General features: G+C 40.5%; 1 protein-coding gene across 23 annotated transcripts in view; it reads left to right on the top strand.

Annotated features, from left to right (window-relative positions):
- Positions 1-21091, top strand: part of TCF20 (transcription factor 20) — a 179518-nt gene that overhangs the window by 121721 nt on the left and 36706 nt on the right. For all 23 annotated transcript variants that reach the window (XM_083573701.1, XM_083573693.1, XM_083573700.1 and 20 more), the window contains one exon: positions 17644-17737. In XM_083573701.1, the coding sequence (XP_083429827.1) occupies positions 17644-17737 (94 nt within the window). The remainder of the gene's footprint in view (positions 1-17643; positions 17738-21091) is intronic.

The following is a 21091-nucleotide window of genomic DNA, read 5'->3' on the forward strand; positions in this document are numbered from 1 at the left end:
AAGACTGTTAGGGTGCTATTCATTTATAATTTGGTTCTTGCTTTGAATTCAACATCAGCTTTGTTTTGATCACCAGAAAGTTCTGCTACTTTATTTTTAAACACAGACTAAATAGTCTCACATGTAAGTCAGACATTCAGTAGCCTACAAACTGTTTTACTAGCTTGCCTTCTTCTGCACATTATTGCTCAGGTTGTAACTGCATTCTAGTTCTGAGCTCAGCCATATGCTAACGAGTGTAGGAGGGAATGAGACTATGACATGATATGACTATGATATGATATGGGACTAGTGCAAGTGAGGGCTCTCCAGGCTAACAGCATGGGATAGTGGAGAGAAGCATGCAGGAACCCTTGGTACTCTCTTACATGCAATTACCATGGAAGGTGAGTGGGAGATTACGGGGCAGGTTGTTGGGTCTGTTTCTGAGCTTTTCTAGATAGTTATCTGCCTAAGAGCAGTGTTAGAAATTAACATAAAAGGTAAAGGTACCCCTGACCGTTAGGTCCAGTCGCAGACGACTCTGGGGTTGCGCGCTCATCTTGCTCTATAGGCCGAGGGAGCCAGCATTTGTCTGCAGACAGCTTCTGGGTCATGTGGCCAGCATGACAAAGCTGCTTCTGGTGAACCAGAGCAGCGCATGGAAACGCCGTTAACTTCCTGCTGGGGAGGTACCTATTTATCTACTTGATGTGCTTTTGAACTGCGAGGTGGGCAGGAGCAGGGACCGAGCAATGGGAGCTCACCCCGTTGCGGGGATTCAAACTGCCGACCTTCCGATCGGCAAGCCCTAGGCTCTGTGGTTTAGACCACAGCGCCACCCATGTAGAAACTCACATATATCAGCTAATTGACAAATGGCACCTTAATCTAGGTTACAGTCATCACTACGGAATGTCTGCTTGTGATTTTTTTCAATGAAATTATTATTGTTGTTGTTTTATTATTCTTGTTGTTGTTATACTTTTATTCTTTTCTATACTGCTTTATATTTTAAACACATGAAAACATCCAATAAAACAATCCAGAATAAAACTGTGAATGTAACACTAAGTGTAAGGTGGATGGAGGTCTGGAGCCTTGAAATGTATGCAGTTTTACATCCTTCTTCCTGACTGGTGCTTCTTTAATGGCCTCATTCTATTGAGCCTAAAGCATTCAACCTGAACTCCCTGCCTTTGGCAGAGAAGTGATCATGGCTCAGTGATGCTAGCGAAGTGCTGGATACACTTTACTCTTGAAATAAATCATCCACTGGAAAGGAATGAGATCTTCCAGGGCATTTTTTTCTCTCGGGACAGTAATCTCTCATTAATTTGAATGTGATCAACAGATAAAATCATATTCTTTATCCCATTGAATCCAACTTACATACTGATAGGTAACCCAGCCTAGGTTTCAGCTGAACTGCACTACCAAATATTTTGTGCTTAGCAGAATCAACAGGCAGCTGAACCATAACTTTGCTAGCAATTTAAAATGAATCATGATATGTGAAATTCAGTCATGCCACCTCTGCTGCTTCTTAGTCTTTGTGCCCCTAACCCACTAATTGCCAGGCTCACAGTGCTGCAGCGACAACAGAAACCATAACTGGTAGAATGTCTTTGGGGGGGACATAGCAACCCTATGCCCTCTTGGCTGCTCCCTTCCTTTCTGTGTAAAGTACCTAGAGCCTCCTGTCTCTAACCCTCCTTTTCCAACTCCACGTCCTTATACCACCCACTGCTTCCTCAGGCCACAGCTTGTCAGGCACTGCCTACTCTGTTCCCCTTCCTTTCTCTAGCATGTGTCTAGATCAGGGGTTCCCAAACTGCAGTCCACAGACCACACATGCTTCATTCCGGTGATCCATGCTGTAAATTGTGGCTGAAGACAACAGACGGCACATCTATAGCATTAAATATTCATATTGATTTTAATTGTATTTCTATTGCTTATTTTGTTTCTTATATATTTTTTTTTATTGTATTACAGCTTGAATTCCATAAAATTGTAAGGCACAGTGCATTACAGTTGCTAAACAACAGGCAGAAAAATCATTAAGTCCACCAAGATGCTCAGCCGTTTTCAAGTGGACTGTGGGTGGGAAGGTTGGAAACCATGGTTTTAGATCATTCTCCCTCGTTCTCCTTCCATCTCCCACATAAAATTCTACTCATCTTAAGCCCTGTGACATTCCTCCAGGGGTTGAATTTCTCATTGTTGCCCTTTCATGTCTCAATTCCCCCTCTCCTGCCCTACCTTTAGGTGGTTCCTCCTCATTTATTAAATGAATTAGTTACTTTTTTCTATGGGAACTCAAAGCGACTTACAACCCTTTAATCCCAAAACAAATCAAACACATACATTAAAATCAGCATTAAAAAAGACAATTATTAAAGTTTGTTCCCCACTGTGCACCTCATACAGCTTTCTTGCTTTGGGACTCACTTTTGCTTCTCTACCTGGAATCAACAATTGGAGCCAATTCACATGCCACTGTGGAGGAGGGGTTGCACAGCCTCTTGGCTTTGTGAAGATTTTTGGAGTGTTTTTATTTGAGGAATTCTGGTTCTTTTTGTTTATAGGTATTGTGGGAATGCTTACAGGATCGTTCTGATTCAGTTATATGAATAGTTGCAAGATTAAGTGCCTCCACAGTCACGAAGGTTATGTTCACATAGGCAGTTTAGTTCTGGAACTCCTGTTTGACATACTCCTACTATTGTAGGGTTCACACTTGCCTAGTACAGTAGTTACTTAGCTTTTAATTAATGCCATAAAGTCCAGCTATAGTTGGCTGCTTTCCCTGGGATAAAGGCAATTATGTAAACTAATTGGGTGGCAGTTAACAAAGTTTTACTCAGAGTATACGTAATTCCATTGAAATTAACGAACATGACCAAGTTAGGTCAATTAATTTCAGTGGGTCTACTCTGAATATAATTTAGTTGAATACAAGACTTTGGGAAGAGAATGTAACTACTTTTTCTATCTGACCCTAAATAGTTCATGTCCTTTGCAAAATTAGCATCATTTTTATTTAGTGCAAGGGCATCTGGGATAGACACTGTTCTTCTCGGTGTGTGGGGGCTGAGCAAAGGAGCAGTAGTAGGTTACTCCTGTTTGAAGTGGTAAACTGTTTGAAGTACACATGTTGTAGTTACTCCTGGAGTCAAATGTTACTGTTTATAAAAGATCGGTGTAACACTCCTTGAGGCTGATTTTGCTGTTATTCATACCAAATAAAGTAAATTTCTCTAGGTGCTGTCATTGAATCTCCAGTCCTTTTAATGCACAGATTACATAGATATATTACGGCAAATGTCCAAAATTTGGAGAAGGATAATATTCAGCTGTAAATACACATAATCCCAGATGAATTCGGCAAATGCCCCCAAACAAATGCTTCTTCAGTTTTCAGGCCTATATTGGTGAACAACGCCAACTAAATTTAAGTTACTGTCAGCTTCTATTGGTGCATCCCTGAATTTTTCGACATGTAGCCAGACTGGGCAGCTCCTTCCCATTTCCCCCCCTTCCCCCCATTGTTGATGCAAGGGCTGGTGTAGATTGGGTGGCTGTTTGGGGGCATACAAGTAGAACAAGAGACATAGGAACCTACAGAACCTAATAATGTTCCATAGTTCTTTCCCCTGCTGATACCTCTGAATGTCCCATATTGCCCCAGCTCCCACGTCTGGTGGAATGCCACCAGTGGGACATACATGCCTGCAGAGCTTTCTGTGGGTGTACCGAAGTGCTTTAGTGGCATAAATGCTGTTGTGTTGGCAGGCTGCCCACTCTGCCAGCCGATCACCACTTACGTTGCTTCCTATAGCCCTTTAGCTGGCCTAATGCCAGCTTGTAGGGCTGTAGCCTTAAACTTGTTGTGTGGAGGAATTTAACACTTAATGACATCCAGGAGTGTGCCAACTTCAGTGTGATCCCATTTGTACTATATATAAATTATTTAAGGTATTTTTGTGTGAAAATATCCTATCAAAGGAGAACCAGTCATGACATTTGGGGCATAGGCAAATTTAAAACCAGACTATTCCAAGATCTATTGCTAAATAAAACATCATCTTCCTTATATACCACCCCTCCATAAGAAGAAAAGGTTCCTGAAATCCGGTTTTATCACTGCGTGATATAGAACATAGGAAAAATGGGTTTAAAGGACTTGAGGCATAGTACAACATGGGTGTTAGTGTTGAGATACCAGTCAACTGAGCAGTCAAATATTTCATGAAGCCATGAATTCTGTATGTGGGTAGTGTGGCTTAACTTTATTGGGTAATGTTTTTCAGCCTGAGGGCTATATTCCCTTGTGGATTACCTTCTGTGGCTACTTGTCAACTGTGGGCTGAACCAAAGCCAGAAGTCGACAGGACAACATCCTTCCATCCAGATATACACATACACGATTTCCCCACCAACTTACTGTGCTTGTGTTCTTAAAATACATGTTGGGGAATGTTGCTATTGTGCAAATGTCAGATTTTGATCTGAGGTATGTAAAATGCCAAATATGCAGCTCAGACACATATCTGGCAGATACAAAGATGCCCCCTTTTCTATTCACTTCCTGTGTTTGATTGGTTACACACCCCCACCCACCCGAATGTAGGGGGAAATGATGTAGGAAGGATTCATGTTTTTTCCTCCTTTGTTTTCATTTGTACTGGAACGGGCAGGTACAAGGAATGGTCACTAGACCACATGTGGGTAACCTGTGCCACCATTTTTACCCCTGCTACTAGATTTGGTGCCAATTCTTCTGCAAAAGCTGTGGCCGTGCCAATATTGTCAACTGAAACCTGTCACTAGTGTTGCTTCCAAAGTCTTGCTGAAAAGTATTTCTGATTGCCCTCCAGTTGGCACAACAGAATGATTTCCTTGCCTTGTGCCCTGCCAGCCTCTGAATGGTCTATCCAGCTCTCTAATCCAGCACCAGTTCCTGCTTCCAGCCACAGCTCACAGTGGTAGAGTGTTTGCTTGATTCTCTACCAAGGTGTATTAGGTGTGACATTTCAAAAAGCCCATTCCATCTCCTTTCCCAGCAAGCATGCCTGACATCTGCTCTGGTTGAATGGGAGCTTCTGTTAGCCAGCACACAAGGAGGGCAGTGGTGAGGCCTAGCTGAGAGTGGGAGATCTCCAGGACCAAGCCTGGCCTTCCTCCCCAGGGCTGGTGGCTACTCTAGATTGAATCAATAAAGCAATAAAGCAAGATCCATAGAACATTACTATTTTGTGTGTAAGAATCATTGTTCCTCAGTTTGATCTCCTCCAAGCCATTTCTCCTCTATTTGTCCCTGCCATGTGTGGCAGAAACAGGTCACTGAAAGAGTGAAGGGGTGATGGATGTGTGTGTGTGTGAGAGAGAGAAAGAGAGAGAGAGAGAGAGAGAGAGAGAGAGAGAGAATGAATGAATGAATGAATGAATGAATGAATGAATGAATAGTTGATTGAAGGGGAGAGGGAGAGAAGGGGAGACTCACCCATACATTTGGCTTTTGTGCCAGTATGTGACCCTCACCATTTTTCTGCAAGGGAATGCCTGAAAAGGTTACCCAGCCTTCATGAGAAAGATATGAGGCTAAGTGGAATATTTATTACAGCTGGAACCTAAGCATGCTTATTTGGAAATGGGTCCCATTGGGTTTAGTGGGATTTACTTCTTAATACAGCATGCTATACACACTTACCTGGGAGTCTCAAAGTTGCTTCTCAGAAAACATGTATAGGATTATGCTGTAAATTTGCTTAAAATTGCAGTTGTGCAGACCAATCCTATGTATGTTGAATTTACTTCCAAGGAGAGGAACGTATCTGGGGCTTTTTTGTCCTTTTTAAATAGTGTCATCCCAGTTTGCGTTGCTTTAGTCTAGTCGGTTGTCATTAACTAGAGCAGAGCTTTCCAGACATTTCATGTTAGAGACACACTTTTTAGACATTCATCATTTTGCGACACAGTGATTCAGTTTTACTAGCAAACCGGAGGTTAAACTAACCCCTTTCCAGCCCCAGGAGGCACATGAGGAGCATTCACACGACACACCTACACACTGCAGCAGACACACTAATGTGTCACGACACATAGTTTGGAAAGCTCTGACCTAGGGACTAGTCTAGTTGAGCCTGTAATACGTGTTAAGCTCTGGCTCACTAATGAGGGAACACACAAGAATAGGTGTAGGTAACTAGCTTTCAACATTGGCACCTGAACTCAGGGTAGCAGTCACCACTTTTGTTACGGATTTAGGTGCAAGGAGATAAGGCATACCTAACAAACAAATACTTGGGAATGATATGAATTCAAGGCACTTGTTTCCTGTTTAACACTGGACAGCTTTATAAAGAAGTAGCCTAGGAGCATAAATGGGTTGAGATTTATGTAATACTGTATAGGGTAGAGCTTCCAACATCCTAAAGGAAAACTCAAGCATATTATAAAAGGAAAATTCTTATTTAAGAGACAAGTTAATATAAAATTAGTCATATAAGAAAATAGAACAAAGAAAAATGTTAGCTAATATGCTGTCATGGCTCTTAGATATTCACAATTTAGACTGTACTCTGATATACATGGTTGAAAACAATACAATTTATTTCTTAATGTCCCATAATTTCCTCATACATTGTAAATATTAATGATTACAGCAGGAGAACATGGCATTATTTATTAGAACATGCAGTCTCCCTTACACAGAATCCAGTGAAAAGCAAATTTAGTCTCACAGGGTCAGGGAATTTTCAGATAGAATGACATCATTAACATGTGCTAATCAAAGGGTATTACATTACAGTGGTGTAAGTGATGGGAGTAAATTTCTGTTACCTTTGGGCTCTTCTCTGTGGGAATGTCTAGGCTGGCCTCCCAATGGAAGACACAGCTACTGAATCAGATTTGCACAAATTAAGAATTCCATCTCTGTATTCCCTGTATTTAATTTAAGGAGACGAAGTGGGCAGGCCTCCCAGTGGAAGGTACTGACTGGTAATTACATTTGTGTTTGTAAAAATAAACAAAGAGTTCCATATATTTATTTCCTATGTCTTATCTTAAGGGAAAGGACAATGCAGAAATGTTCCAACCAGCTGGATAAAGTTGGGTTAGTGAAGTATAAATCAAGGCTATTCATTAGATCAGCATTCCCCAATTTGGTGCCTTCCAGATGTTGTTGGACTACTACAACTCCCATCAGCCCTGACCATTGGCCATGCTGGCTGGGACAGATGAGATTTGTAGGCAGTGAGCTGGGGAAAGTTGAATGAGACCTTTCAGCTGATTGGGATCTGCAGGTGTCATTCAAAAAATCACCAGTCTTAGGTGGAAGAATTAAATTTAACAAGATAATTATGGGTGTAGGAATTCATACTCTAATAAGTGAGGCCTTGTCAAAAAAAGGTGCAGTGTGTATACTCAGGATCCCAGCCATGTTTCAATTTCCCTCCTTAACTATCAGTCAAAATTTTGTGTTTGCTGAGCATGCTCAGTCATTTATTTTGTTTGTGGGTATGGGGTAACCTCACTGGTGCCCATTCTCGGCTATCATGGACATGACATATAAAAATAGGTCCTCAGTGAGACCAGGAAATTACCTGTTCAAAGAATAAGCCAAACCATGGTTTAATGCAAATATGTAGGCTCCGAAGAGAGGATTGTGGCTGCTTTACTCCTCCCTGGCCATTTTGCTGTTTTGTTTCCCTGCCATCCAGAGAATTCATAGTTTAGCCCTCCTGGACAAATCATAAGCCATAGAATATAGGAAAACCTTGGTTACAGCTTTAAGCTGCAGGGAGCTAAACCATAAGCCCAAATTCCAATGACACACTGAGCCAGGCCATGCACGGATATTTGCCCCAAACCATAGTTTTGCTTAGAATGCCATGTGACCCAGGCCAATAAGATGGTGCCCCTCTGTTCTTTTCCAGCCATTTGATTCCATCCCCTGCCCCACCCCCCATTATTTAATGCACACCCTCCCCCGAGTAAGCAAGCATTCTGTGAACACTGAGCTAGCTCAACCCTCATTGGGCCACTTTCTTGGGGTTTTGTTCTTTTACAGTTTTTTCCTAAATATATTTCCGTACTTATGCAAATGTTAATTAGATTACTGCAACCCTCTGTGTGGGTGGTGTGCTTTTGGCTACATAAGCAGCAGCACTAGGGGAGTGGAATTGGAAGTAGCATATAGTGTACATGTGGGGCCTTACAAACAAAATTGTGTGTGAGAGAGAGAGAGAGAGAGAGAGAGCGCGAGAGAGAGCAAGAGAGAGAACTTTCAAAGCAAGAGAGTAAGTGTTGAGTGCCTATATCTCTATATATCTGTGTTATTTCCAGCCACTCCGTCCTCCCCACCACCCCAATTTTTCATTTCACACACCCCTCAACTGCCAACCAGCATTCTGTGGCTATTAAGTATGCATAGTCCTTATTAGGTTGGTGGGTTTTTAAGGTTTTTTTGTGCCTGCTGTTGCCATTGTAGCTACATAAGCAGGGAATTGTATAGGAATTAGGCATGATGATGCCTAAAATGGCACCCTGAGCAATCAGTTAGTTACCTGAGACAAGGCAGGCTAATTCCTCTATTCTATCAGAGTAGCAAGGTCAGTGGCAGCCAGGATACCATAACTCCCTGCCAGCACAGATAAGGGAGATGTAATAACTGTGGTGAGTGCAGAGGAACAGAAAGCAAAAGTAAGAAGAGAAGGGAAATCTAGGTGAGTGTTGCAAGAAAATGATTAGATCATTAGATGAAGGGAGAAACTAATAACAATTAGGAGGGATATTTACAGCTTGTAACACATTGTACTGGTGAGTGTTTAGGTAGTTTTTGTATATCAACATACTTTCTTACCACACCAGCTAAAAATAAATATAGAAAAGTTACAGGCTATGGTTTATATTTTGGGTCAGTGGACCGCAATAAAGCTGTGAGTGTGTGGGTGTGGTTTTATTACTAATCTTATGAAGGCATGTGTGTGTTCAGCTATACCTCTGTTTTCTCCTTTTCTAGGAAATGGGGGTCTCTCTTGCAGAGTTAGAAAGATCTTACATTCAGACATCTTCTAATGTATTTGGTACCTTTTCCTTGCAATGAGGGATGATTTTACTTGGGGTAGAATACCAGCAGTCAAGTACCAACAATAACAGGCCCTGAGTTTCTTTAATTTCCTGCATTGTGCTTCTGTTCATCAAATCCAAGGTTTATTGTTACTGAATCTTGATGGATTTATCAGTTATCAATCTCAGAACACAGAAAATGCATGGTCCCTAAGTAGCCAGTTGACTTTTCTTTGGCTTTTTCTGCTTGGCTTAATACTGAGTTATTTCACTAACAGACAATCAGCTTTTTGGAAATGGGTGAGCGTAGTACTGCTTTTATATATACTGTAAACTTCCTGTTTCCTTAAGGGATTAATTTGGCAACATGTACTCTGATTTTCAGAGAAATTAAAATAGATTTTAAGCATATGAGGCAAGGATCTTGGATGGTAAGTCATGTGATAATTGATGACAGCAATTTCACACATTCAGGTCAACCAGTGATAACTGTAATTATCACATGAATAACGTACTATGCAAACTCATGCAATGAAGAGGAATTCCTAGCTCTCAAAGCTTTAGCATTCAGACCTTCCCCTGCAGAAATCAAAGTTTAAATTAATGTATTTTCAGTAGTGCCTTCCAAAACTGCCTTCAGGGAGAATGTGCTGGAACCATCAAGAGGTAAATGTTTCTTCCTGCCTTGCCCCATCCCCTTGCCTGAGACCCTTGAAGGAGGACCTGTTGCTTAAATATTTACTACAGATCTCTCTCATATCTTTCTGGGGACTGCTCTTTGCCTTTTGGCAGGAACAGGAATGCATTTTGTTTTTAATATTTTTGAAACGTTAAGATTTTGTTCCAAATTTTGTAAAGTCCCCTTTTTTGGTGCTTCAATGTATTGTTGCCAGGGGGTCGGGGGTTTTTTGGCTGGAAGGTGGCATATAAATAGTTACAGTAACAATAACATTAACGATGGGGCAGTAAAGGTATCAACTAATATTCTGTATTTGGGGGATAGCCAGTGAAAGATGGAATACTTCCTTCAAGTAATTTCTCTGTTGATGGAAGAAATAAGAGCAATAGACTGTAGATCTGGGATATCTGAGACGTGTTGTTCTTTGTCCTGCTCCCAATCCTTGATTAACTTTTAATATTCCAGATCCCAAATGTTACACTCTAAATTTCTGATGCAGAAATATTGCCTGGACAACTCTGTTTCCTTATCACTTCAGGAATGTTATGTGCATATCAGTCTATAATTCTGCCATATAGAACCTCTTCATGCTATCTGTATCTTGTGAATGAACTCAGCACCCCCTCTTTTTTGAAATAAATTCTGCTTTCATGGCCCTTTCCAGATGACATTTAATGCAACAGTGTTTCAGCTTGTGGAAAATAGCATTTTATCAGCAGGAGTTAATTGTGGTGGACAAGTCAATAGATGTATGTATGTATGTGCTTCAAATTACAGTTTTGCATTGTGTTCTGTAATGCATACCTGTTAAATATATAGCATATGAAGCATTCTAGACTTGCATATTTTGCTACTGGGATGTATTATAAGGAAGAGGCCTGTTAACCAGTTATCTATTCTCTTACTTTTGCCTCCTTTATGGAGTTCTTGCCAAAGCACTTTCAGCACTTTTAAAGCAGAAAGGCTAAGTCTGATCACAGTGTGAAATTTCTTTTCTCTGTAGAATCCCTGGCTGTAATACTGTATGCTGTAAGGAGATTCCTAAACCAAAGAAGGGAAAATCCTTGGCTTAATTCAGTGTTTTGCATTTCAAGAAGGTTGCTGCCATCTGCTGTCACTTTAGATGTAGGACAGTTTGTAAAATTAAAGATGGATAGATAGGGGGTAGGTGTAATATTATAGGTATTGTATTACAGTTGACTCGCATCTTACATATGGGTTTTGTTCCAGGGATATTGTGTAAAGTTGAAGTCACATATAGTCGAAACAACCCTTAAAAACCAGAAAGTGGCCCGTAAAAACATAGTGCAGCATTTACCGGTGCACAAGTGATGTTGTTATCTGCCTGACTTGCTGGGCTCTAGCAGGGTCTTTTGAGGTTGTCTGATCTTGCGAGAGCCTCCCAGAGCCCAGTTAGCACTCTGTGTCTTCTGTGCATTTAATTTGTGCTATTTCAGCTGGCCAGTATTCAATAGCGTAAGGTTGAAACTGCACATATTAAACGCATGTACCGGTAAGTTGCAAGTCAACTGTATTTATTTGTAAAACTTCCATCCCACTTTTCTTTCCTAAAATCAAATCAAATCAAAGACAGGTAACAATCCAAGTAATTAAAAGCAATCCAGAAGCACAGTAAAACAACAATAACAATTAGCAATAAACCCAAACCTAAACCAGCAGACAGTAATAACAGCAATACCAGTAATCAAAAGCATAGCAAGGAGTTACAAATTACAGTACCCACTATCAAAAGCTTCCTGTAATAGCCATGTTTTCACCAGGTGGTAATGGGAAAGGCAATCTGACGTTTGCTGTAATGAGTCCCAAAATGTGAATCAATAAGAAACACATTCCAGATTACCAGCCTCCTTCCTCACAGTTTAAAAAGGACTCAAACACACCCTCCGAGAACTCTACTGTTCGTTCCCTAGGGTATCTATTTTGCTCCTCTATTTTGATTAAGATACTTCAATTGTATTGGGTTTTTTTGTAATAAATCTCAATTGTTAATTGCCTGGGGCATGCAGGTGAAAGTTCACATCTAGCTCAGTTATTGAAATATTGTTTCTGGGAATAATAGGCACTTCCACTCAGAAACCATTACTTTGAAAGATACCCTACAAGCTGAGTAGATTTTTAAAAGTTTCCTAGGAAACATTTGGTTGAAGCATAGGATGAAGGGTTGAGCCTATGCAAGAAGAGATTTGAAACTGTTGAGGCTCCTTAGCAAACTCAGAAAAATTGCCTATTACCTCTAAATAAAAATCTTTGAAAGCCTGTTCACACTTGTTGACTACACTACTCCATCAGGTGATGATTTGAATATGTGAATAAGCCGCTACAGATAGAGCACTCATATAAACTCAGATGCTATTATTTCCAGTAGTGTCAGATCGCATACTGAGCAGCAAGTTATTGCGTGCAGTATGACCAGTGAGGGCTTGGCTCATCATTAGTTTTGGTGCCCCTTATTGTGTTGAGCATCACAACTCAAATATTACAAAGGTCCTTCGTGGAAATGCATCTCTCTGTTTCTGTACTTTCTCAGTGGTATTGTGTAATGTTGAAAAATTGTTATTAGAGGAATCTTTCTCTAAGTCATTTTTAGTAGACTTGTAGTTCGGCGTAGTGTTAGAGACATAAACAATGTAACAACACATTAGACTCGTTTGGGATCATCAAACCCTTCCTTACCCATGAAGCTGAGCTTAGATAAGCTGTTACATTCCACTTCAGTGTTTCTGATTTTTGCTGTATTGTGGGGTCATGAAGCTAGGTACACAGTGAAAAATGGTTCAGATAGTCTGTTGCCTGGGCAAGCAACAGTCTCCTCAGTGTGTAGTTTGTCTACCACTGCTTCTGCTGACCTCTTCCTGTCATCTTGTATGCCCTTTGGTCTGTTTCACATCTCTAGATGTATCACATTAGAATGACAGCTAATTGTGATGTCATAGTGTTTTTCTTTCTTTATCCACATTAGTATTTAGAAGTACCCCTTAGTAACCAGTGCTTAGCATACTAAGGCAATATTTTTATTTAGTGTGAAGTGGTTCTGTGGTCTTTATAGTTTATGTACATCCTGTTTGCATATTTTTAAAATTTTTGCTACATACGCTCTATTTTTTTAAAAAACCCCCGCATAATTTACTGCTTAGTATAACAAAAGGACAGGTATCGTGTAGAAGGGAGAATTACATTTTTAGCCTTTCAATTCTTTTAGACTTATGGGCTCAATTTAAAATGCTGGGTTTGATCTGTAATGCATTTTGTATCTTAGGACCTCCATACCTATTCCTATATGAACCTAATCAGACCTGGATCTGTGTGCTTTCTCTTGAGGGATGTGTGGAGGGTGGCAGCATGAGAACAGGCCATCTCAGTGGTGGCTTCTCATTTGTAGAATGCTCTTCCCAGGGAAGCATGCCTGACACCATCATTGCTTCATTGTTGGTGCCAAGCTAGAACTATTTACTCAGACCTTTGATTTTTACTTGGGAGGTTAGTAAGTTATGGGTTGTTTTACTTTTTAGTGCTCATCTTTAGGGGAAGGTTAAGATTTGCCCTTTTATAAACACAGTATTAATGTGTTTTTTTTCTGTGTTGCTTTATGATACTTATCTCTGTGTAAAAAGCAATGGATAAATAAAATACAACACATGCATACAGTATATATTTAACTAGTTTAGATCAACAATGTCCTGGGTTCGTTCAGGAGGAAGGATGGGATAAACATTGAATGAATAAATGGATATCTGCCTAATTTTTTGTTTCTGTCGCTGCTCCCTAATATGATGGTGTCTAGGTATCTGCTATTGACCCATTGTGATCCCTTACCCCACATTTTGGTTTTTGGATCAGTTGTAGGTAGTTTGAAGAGGAAGAACTTTCCTCAAGGTACTTGTCAGGATGTATTGAAAGTTGGTACCTGTTGTGCTTGCTGTTCATAGTCAGCCTTGTGAGATTCTCAATTTGCACCACATAATGCTGTTTGATTATGGCTCACTTAGGGCAGAACATTTTAGAGCCAAGAAACTGTAGCTCTCCTGTTGCTGTCATAAATTCTGATTGTGGCACAATGTTGCTTGCTTTGCAAAACTTTGAATAGGGCTGGCAGGCTACAGTGTTTGCTACAGTTGTTGCATAGGGATCAAAACCTTTGCCCCTAGACTATTGGCTATGCTGGTTGGGATTAATAGGTGTTTGAGACCAACAATTTCTGGAAGGTTCCTGACCCCCAGTCTAGTAGTTTCCAAAAAATTGAAAAATAATAATCCAGTTTCCTCACATTTAATTTCAAAAGAAGATTTAAAATAAAAATCATTGCACTGCTGGAGAGACTGCAGACAGTCATGTACCTGTTTTCATATGCAGAGGCGAACTATACAAATTAAGCAGATAAATAAATATGGGGAAAGCAAAATATTACTTAGAGAAGGATCTGAAATACTTTCCTTGAAACTTGAATTTGTTTTATTCTGGGTTGTTTTATTTCATGTTTTGTGTTGTAAACAACTTTGAGATTTTTTTCTTTAAAACATAAAGCGGCACAGAAATGAATAATGATGATGATGACGACGATAATGATAATGAATTCCACCACAAAAAAAAGACTCATAGACATTCCGTTGCGGCGACTGTAACCTAGGTTAAAAGTGCCATTTGGCGATTCGCTTAAATATCTGAGTTTCTAATACTGCATGTTGTTGTCGGCATCTGTCTGTCTCAGGAGTGCCTTTTGGGGTGAAATCAAACTGTTGGAAGGTTACAGCGCCTGCTGTAGCTGTAGAGAACAATACTGGATAAAAGGTAACTGGCAACTACTGGCCATACACACTGTGGATGACTGTAAACAAAAAAAGAGATAATTCCAGTCATAAGGGAAGAACAAGTGTTTTAGAGAACAACATAGATACAACCAGTGCATTTTACTATACATTAGTTATTTGTTTATGTTGTTACATACTGTTTCGTTTTTGTTACGAAAGCAAATACTTAAAAAAGAAAGTCTATCCCGGTTGCTGGGATTGATGAAAGAGGTTAGTGCAATGCACAAGCTACCAGGTGGAAGGAAGTCGAAGATAGTTGTCACTCTCAAGTTGTGGTGCTTGGAAATTAAATGTCAAAATCTCTGATATAAGGCAAGGGTTAGGTCGCTTCATTTCTGGAAATGTTCCTTTTCTTTTTGCCAAGATTGTGGAGCTTTGTGCCCTATTCATTCTTGAAAGAAGCAGATGGCTTCAGGTCCCAGGAGGTGGAGAAGCTGGAGCTATTATGGTGCTCGTAGACTGGAAAGCAGCAGCATCTGTCAGATTGGAGACTTGTTTGACAGCAGGGAAGCTGGCAGCAGTAGCAGATGAGTTCTGCCGGGCACAGTCGGTGGAGCTATAGTTCAGTAGAAAGTACATTTGTGTAGGTGGTTGAGGGTAATCCTAGTAATCACGCAAATGGGACTTTTATTCCTGAGGCTAATTGCTGCACTGGGGGAGTGATTTTTGGAAGTGACAGCTGGGGAGAGAAGGGTTAGCCTTCCCCAAGTGTCAGCACCCCTGAAAATTGTAAACACTCTCAGAAAAAAGCTCCTATTCATATGAACGGGATCTTTTTTCAAAACCAGAAATTGGTGGGGGGGGGGGAGAAGTAGAGGCAAAGTTTAAATAACTGTGTATTGAGAGTGGAGGGCCCTCAGGCTGAAAAAGCTTTCCCACTCCTGTTCTAATCGACTTTTTTATAATGAATTTTTATTAATTTTCCAATATTTACCCAATATTACCACAGTTTTGCCAGTTATACAGATTTCAATTAATATCAAGATAATTCCAATTATTTCCAAATTTATCCAATTTAATCAAAGTGGTTTCTCACGCTCCTTAATCAGTGTTTTTTATCCAGTTCTTGTATTGCTGCAGTTCATATTTTTATTAACATCTAATTACATTTCAGTTGGAATATTAATCCTTAAGATAACAGCTGCATTTTTAGAGATTACTATTCATGTTAATACCTTATCTAACTTTCCATAGGATTTCAAATGAGGTGCTCTTATTATTTTTCTTTTCTCTGCATGTGTCAGTCTGAATATGTCCAATTATAAAGTCCTTAGCCTTTATCTGCTGTCCCATTCTTGAAATTCCTCCAGTTGCTGTGATCTCTCAGCATAGCTGGGGTGGGGCTATTCCTGGGGAATTCTCAAAATATCTCATTAGTTCCCTCCCATCGTGCTTTCATCTTGCTTGGTGTTTGTGGACAATAACATAATCCAACAGTCCACTCTTTCTCACTACTCAATCACCGTCTAGAAATTTTCACAGCCCAAGAAAGAGGGATCCAGCTTCCGCTGCAGGGGATCTTGGAGTACTTTCATTTCAATTAATGACCATCAGAGTCTCCATGGCTCCAAATTCCTTTCATCTTTACAACCGCATTTTGGCCAAAGTCCGCTTAAGTTGTATCTCTTATCTGTTGTTTTAAGGGAGGGGGTAGAGATGGTATCCACTCTAATTTTCCAAGATAATCAATTCCAGTATTAGAGCTGTCCCCATCTCTTTAAACCACACACAGCTAACTGTTCTTTTAATCACTAGTTTTATTTCATACTGCAATCCAACTTCATTTTGTATCTTTAAAATTTTATGTCTGGAGAGGGTTGCCGAATCATTAATAAGGAAACTCAAAGTAAACAGGAAACTGGACGCTTCCCTCTCCGCTATCTACCGCCCACACCGAATAAAATCTCTTTCTCAGTTCCAAATCTCAGATCAATGCAGCTGGGTAATTCCGCAGTTCTGATGATAACATCTTCTCTCAGAGCGTGCCTGACTTTAAAGCCAATTAAAAATCCAGTTAGCAGAAGAACCTCTGCTTCTTAATGGGGACGTGGGAGGGTTTTCACCAGACGAATTGCTTTTACACTCAGTGCCTCCCTGCCCTCTGCTTTCCATGCTGGAGCGAGAGCCAGGTGCCGAGACGGACTGCGAGTTAATCCCGTTCCTCCCTTTCCTGGGAGGAATTTCCAAGAATGATTTACCCTCTACCACTCTTGTTTTTCCCCGCCTTCAATCCCTGCAATGTTGTGGGGGCTGCCTCCATTAAGGCAGATCGGAACCGGAAACCCGCTAATGGACGTAGAGATGTAGTTCTTACAATAATGTGAGCAAGGGATGAGGACAAGGACACCAAATACTAGGAGCCCAGGTCACTCTAGCTCCCCCAATAAAACATTTGAGGGGGCAAGTTAATGGGCATTGAACCTTCATTGTGAAAGTGCATCAGAGGAACACAGCTGCTGCCTGGCACTGGCTCACACGCTCCCCAGCTACACTCCCTCTCCTGCCTACCGCCACTCTGTTGCCAGGCTTGGGGGCAGTGACTGATGCCAAAGGAGGTAAATGGACTGTGTGTGCCGTGTCTTGTGATTAGAGAGGCTGCAAAGCCTAAGGTGCATAGGATCGGGGCGGGGCCTTACCTACCCACCCCCCAATATTTTATGCCAGTTGGTGCCCCTGGATGAGACAAATAAAGTGCTAGGTAAACAAGCACACAAACAGTATTGTGAGAAGATAGTGTGTCAGAATGAATAATCATCCATGTGTTTGCAGTATTTACAAATACTTATTATTAAATAATGCCCAGTTGAAAACTTTTAGGCATAGAGGGCGTTAGGCTATAGGGCTTGGGAATAGGAGAAGCTGTGAGCTGTGGACAACTGAGTAAGGTTGACACAGTTTCTGATATTGCCCTTGTTCATTTTACACCAGTAGTTGGAAAAGTGTGGTGTCAATTTTATTAAATAATCCTAGACAAAAGAATTAAGCAAATGAAGCCTTTTGTAGCTGTGTGTTTGGGTGTCTGTAAAACAGTGGCACAAGATTTGTATACGAGTTAGTGTTCTATCTTTCCATTTCTTTCAGAAATGTTCTCATTGCCAGGAGCCAGGAGCCACCCTAGGCTGCTACAACAAAGGCTGCTCTTTCCGATATCATTATCCGTGTGCCATTGATGCAGGTAAGAACAAGGAAATGATTTTGGAATGACTGTTCACTGGTTTGATCTAGAAGACTTTATAAGAGAGGCATCGTGAAAATCACTAACCACTTAAAAGTAACCTGTGAGAACTGAATGCGGCACCATTATATAATAAATCACAACACATTATGGAAAAAGAATTTGCTTCAAATACCAGATTTTATGTTTACAAGTGTCAACCACAAGACAAATATTTACTAATGCAGAGTTTAAAACCTGTTTCCTCTTGGAAAATAATTAGGACTTCTGCCAAAGTATGCTAAAAGTAGAACAGAAAGGATCATGATTTGTGTGGTTTCTGCCTTTCCTCATCTGAAGGAGTGAATTGAATTATAGTACCTGCTTCCTCTCTTAGTATAATTAGATGTAATCATAAGACATTTGGAGTGCCAGAGATTGGCAAGGGACCAAAATGGCAGACCAGTGAATGGAGTTGGAACCAGAGAGGATAGCTATTGTTGAGCTGCAAAGCACTCCAGAGCATTTGCTGTAACAACATGCTTGTGTCTTGTTACATTCTTTTTACTGTCATATAAAAATCTTACTTGAAGAATCTTTTGTGTTAGCATATCCTTGTATAGTGTGCCTCTCATGTGAGTCGGCTCTTATGCTAGATGCTTTTGGATGTGCATGTGTTGGAGCTTTTTCTTTGGATTTTGTGGAGCATATGAGACTGGTGCCTGCTTCCCATACTGGTATTTCAACAACATGGAGTTGCTTCTGCTTATAATCCTGACATGACTAAATAAAGTTACAGATAGGTAGCCGTGTTGGTCTGCCATAGTCAAAACAAAAAATTTTTTTTCCCTTCCAGTAGCACCTTAAAGACCAACTAAGTTAGTTCTTGGTATGAGCTTTCGTGTGCATGCACACTTCTTCAGATACACTGAAACAGAAGTTGCCAGATCCTTCTATATAGTGAGAATCACCTTCTCACTATATAGAAGGATCTGGCAACTTCTGTTTCAGTGTATCTGAAGTCGTTAAGAGTCGTCAACAGGCTCATCACAGCTATCTGCCAATCACCCATTCCCACCACCCTTCTGAGTAATACCCCTCCCCACCTTCTCACTATATAGAAGGATCTGGCAACTTCTGTTTCAGTGTATCTGAAGAAGTGTGCATGCACACGAAAGCTCATACCAAGAACTAACTTAGTTGGTCTTTAAGGTGCTACTGGAAGGAAAAAATTTTTTTTGTTATGACTAAATAAAACTACCTTCTAAGAAAGACATTGAATTCTGCTGAGTCAGCCTTCTATTTTTGGCCTCTCTTAACTTTCCGTAACACAGACAGGAATAGTCTTACTACTGTCGACTGCCTCTGACATAAGAGTGGGAAAATTTAAGAAGAGTACAGATATTAGTAGCTGCTAGTTAGTATGGTCAAAAGTACAGTATGTACATTTCATAGGATGCTGTGGATCTAGATGATTAAAAACTGAGATGAAACATTGTGAATGAGACTGAGACTTGTATGTCTTCCTGCAGTATAGATGCTGTACTTGGTTCTTTAAGAAAACAAAACAAAATTTTGCAGCTGAATTAATTCTGTGCAAGGAAGTAAGAATTGTACCCCTCCCACCACTAACTGCTGGAAAATTTACCAAGCCCCTCTCCTTCCTGTTTTTCTTCTCCACCCCTCTGAAGGTTGTTTTGTTTGGTTTTTGTTTTTAAAACTTGCTTGGTTCCTGTCACAATGAGTCAAAATTAGCCAGTACCAACTAAGTATGAAGAAAATGTGTGGGATCTTTGCTTCTTGACAACACACATTTATTTATTTGGTTTTCCTTTGTTGTCTGGAGTTTAGAATATTAATGGAGTTTGGAATATTGAGGTCTACCTGCCCTGTAGGAAGAGAAGCAGCAGCCAAGAGTGAAGTTCTGCCAGTTCCACATGCTTCTGCTCTCACCTGCCAAGCTGGGCCTAGCCTCCCACTCTTTAACAGTGGTCATCCATTTTATATGCCCTGTGAGATAGAGAAGCAGCAGCATCTCCTCTCACCATTGTTTTCACCAGCTAGGTTGCCCCAACCCTCAACAAAAATAACTTTTGGAACCAACTCTCTATGAGGAAGAGCAGCAGAATTCTCTTCAGACTGAAGCGTAAACAACATTACCCTGGAATATACAGTAACAAGCCAACTTCATAACCCATGTTTTCAGTTGGCATTTTTTGAAACTGATGAGCAGAGCTTTCCAAACTGTATGTCACGACACGTTAGTTTGTCGGCTGCAGTGTGTAGGTGTGTCGCACAAACACTCCCTGCACTCTTCCTGGGGCTGGAATTGGTTAGTTTAACCTTTGGTTAAACTGAATTACTGTGTTGCAGAATGATGCATTTCCAAAAAGTGTGTCACCAACTTGAAAACTTTGGAAAGCTCTGCACTAGAGTATATTAGAAACCGCAGTCCCTGTTCCTGAGAATACCACCAGCCCAAGATTCATTGAAAGCAAAAGCAAATGTCTTCATGCCATGTAGGAAGAGGAGTGGGGGGAACACGAGACCAGGGCTTGCTTGGGATTTTACCAGTTTGTACATGCCATCGTAAACCAGCCTTCCCTGCTGTTTGGAACTGAATTGGGAATTGGGAGTCTAAAACATCTGGAGGGCACCAAGTTGGAAGGCTGCAATAAACAGTGTTTTCATGTTATGTATGAATGTGGCCCATATGCTTTGAATTGCAGGTGGGATAAATGCTTGTCTTAGAGAACTACACAGAATTGTTTTAGCCTTCTTTAAGCTTCTTTTTATGCGGCTCAGAGCTTTCAATGTGGAACACTGACATACCCCTTGCAGCAAAGGAAACTGAGCCAAAATCAGAGAGAGAACAGTTTTTTCCTTGTTAGTCTCATGCTGACTGTTAAAACTTTTCCAGCAGATTGCAGCAGGAGGAGGATATGGTTATAGCACATATTTAAGATTATTTCAAATTAGCATGCTTTTATTTACCACCATGGGAGTCACTTGGAGGTTGTAAGGAATTGTGGGGACTGGATCCATTAATGGTTTTCTGAAAACATACTATCTTGACGAAGCAGCTGAAATTTGACACTCTCCCCCTAAAAAAAGATAGTTAAAAGAATGTAGGGTGCAGCAGGATCACATGTCTGAATCTTGAACTGAAAGTATACCCCAAGGAAGAATGCCCATAAACAAGTAGTTTTTTAATCAAAATTTATTGGTGAGCATCGAATCAATCTGTTAAAGAGCCTCTGTATTTACTTAAGAGTTTTGAAAAAAGTGTTTGTAGCATGTTCTTTACCTGAACAACTTCATGTTACAAGGGGAGATAAGTAGGCATACAGTGGTACCTCGGGTTACAGACACTTC

The sequence above is a fragment of the Podarcis filfolensis genome (assembly GCF_964270895.1).
Source record: "Podarcis filfolensis genome assembly, chromosome: 10".
NCBI lineage: Eukaryota > Metazoa > Chordata > Lepidosauria > Squamata > Lacertidae > Podarcis > Podarcis filfolensis.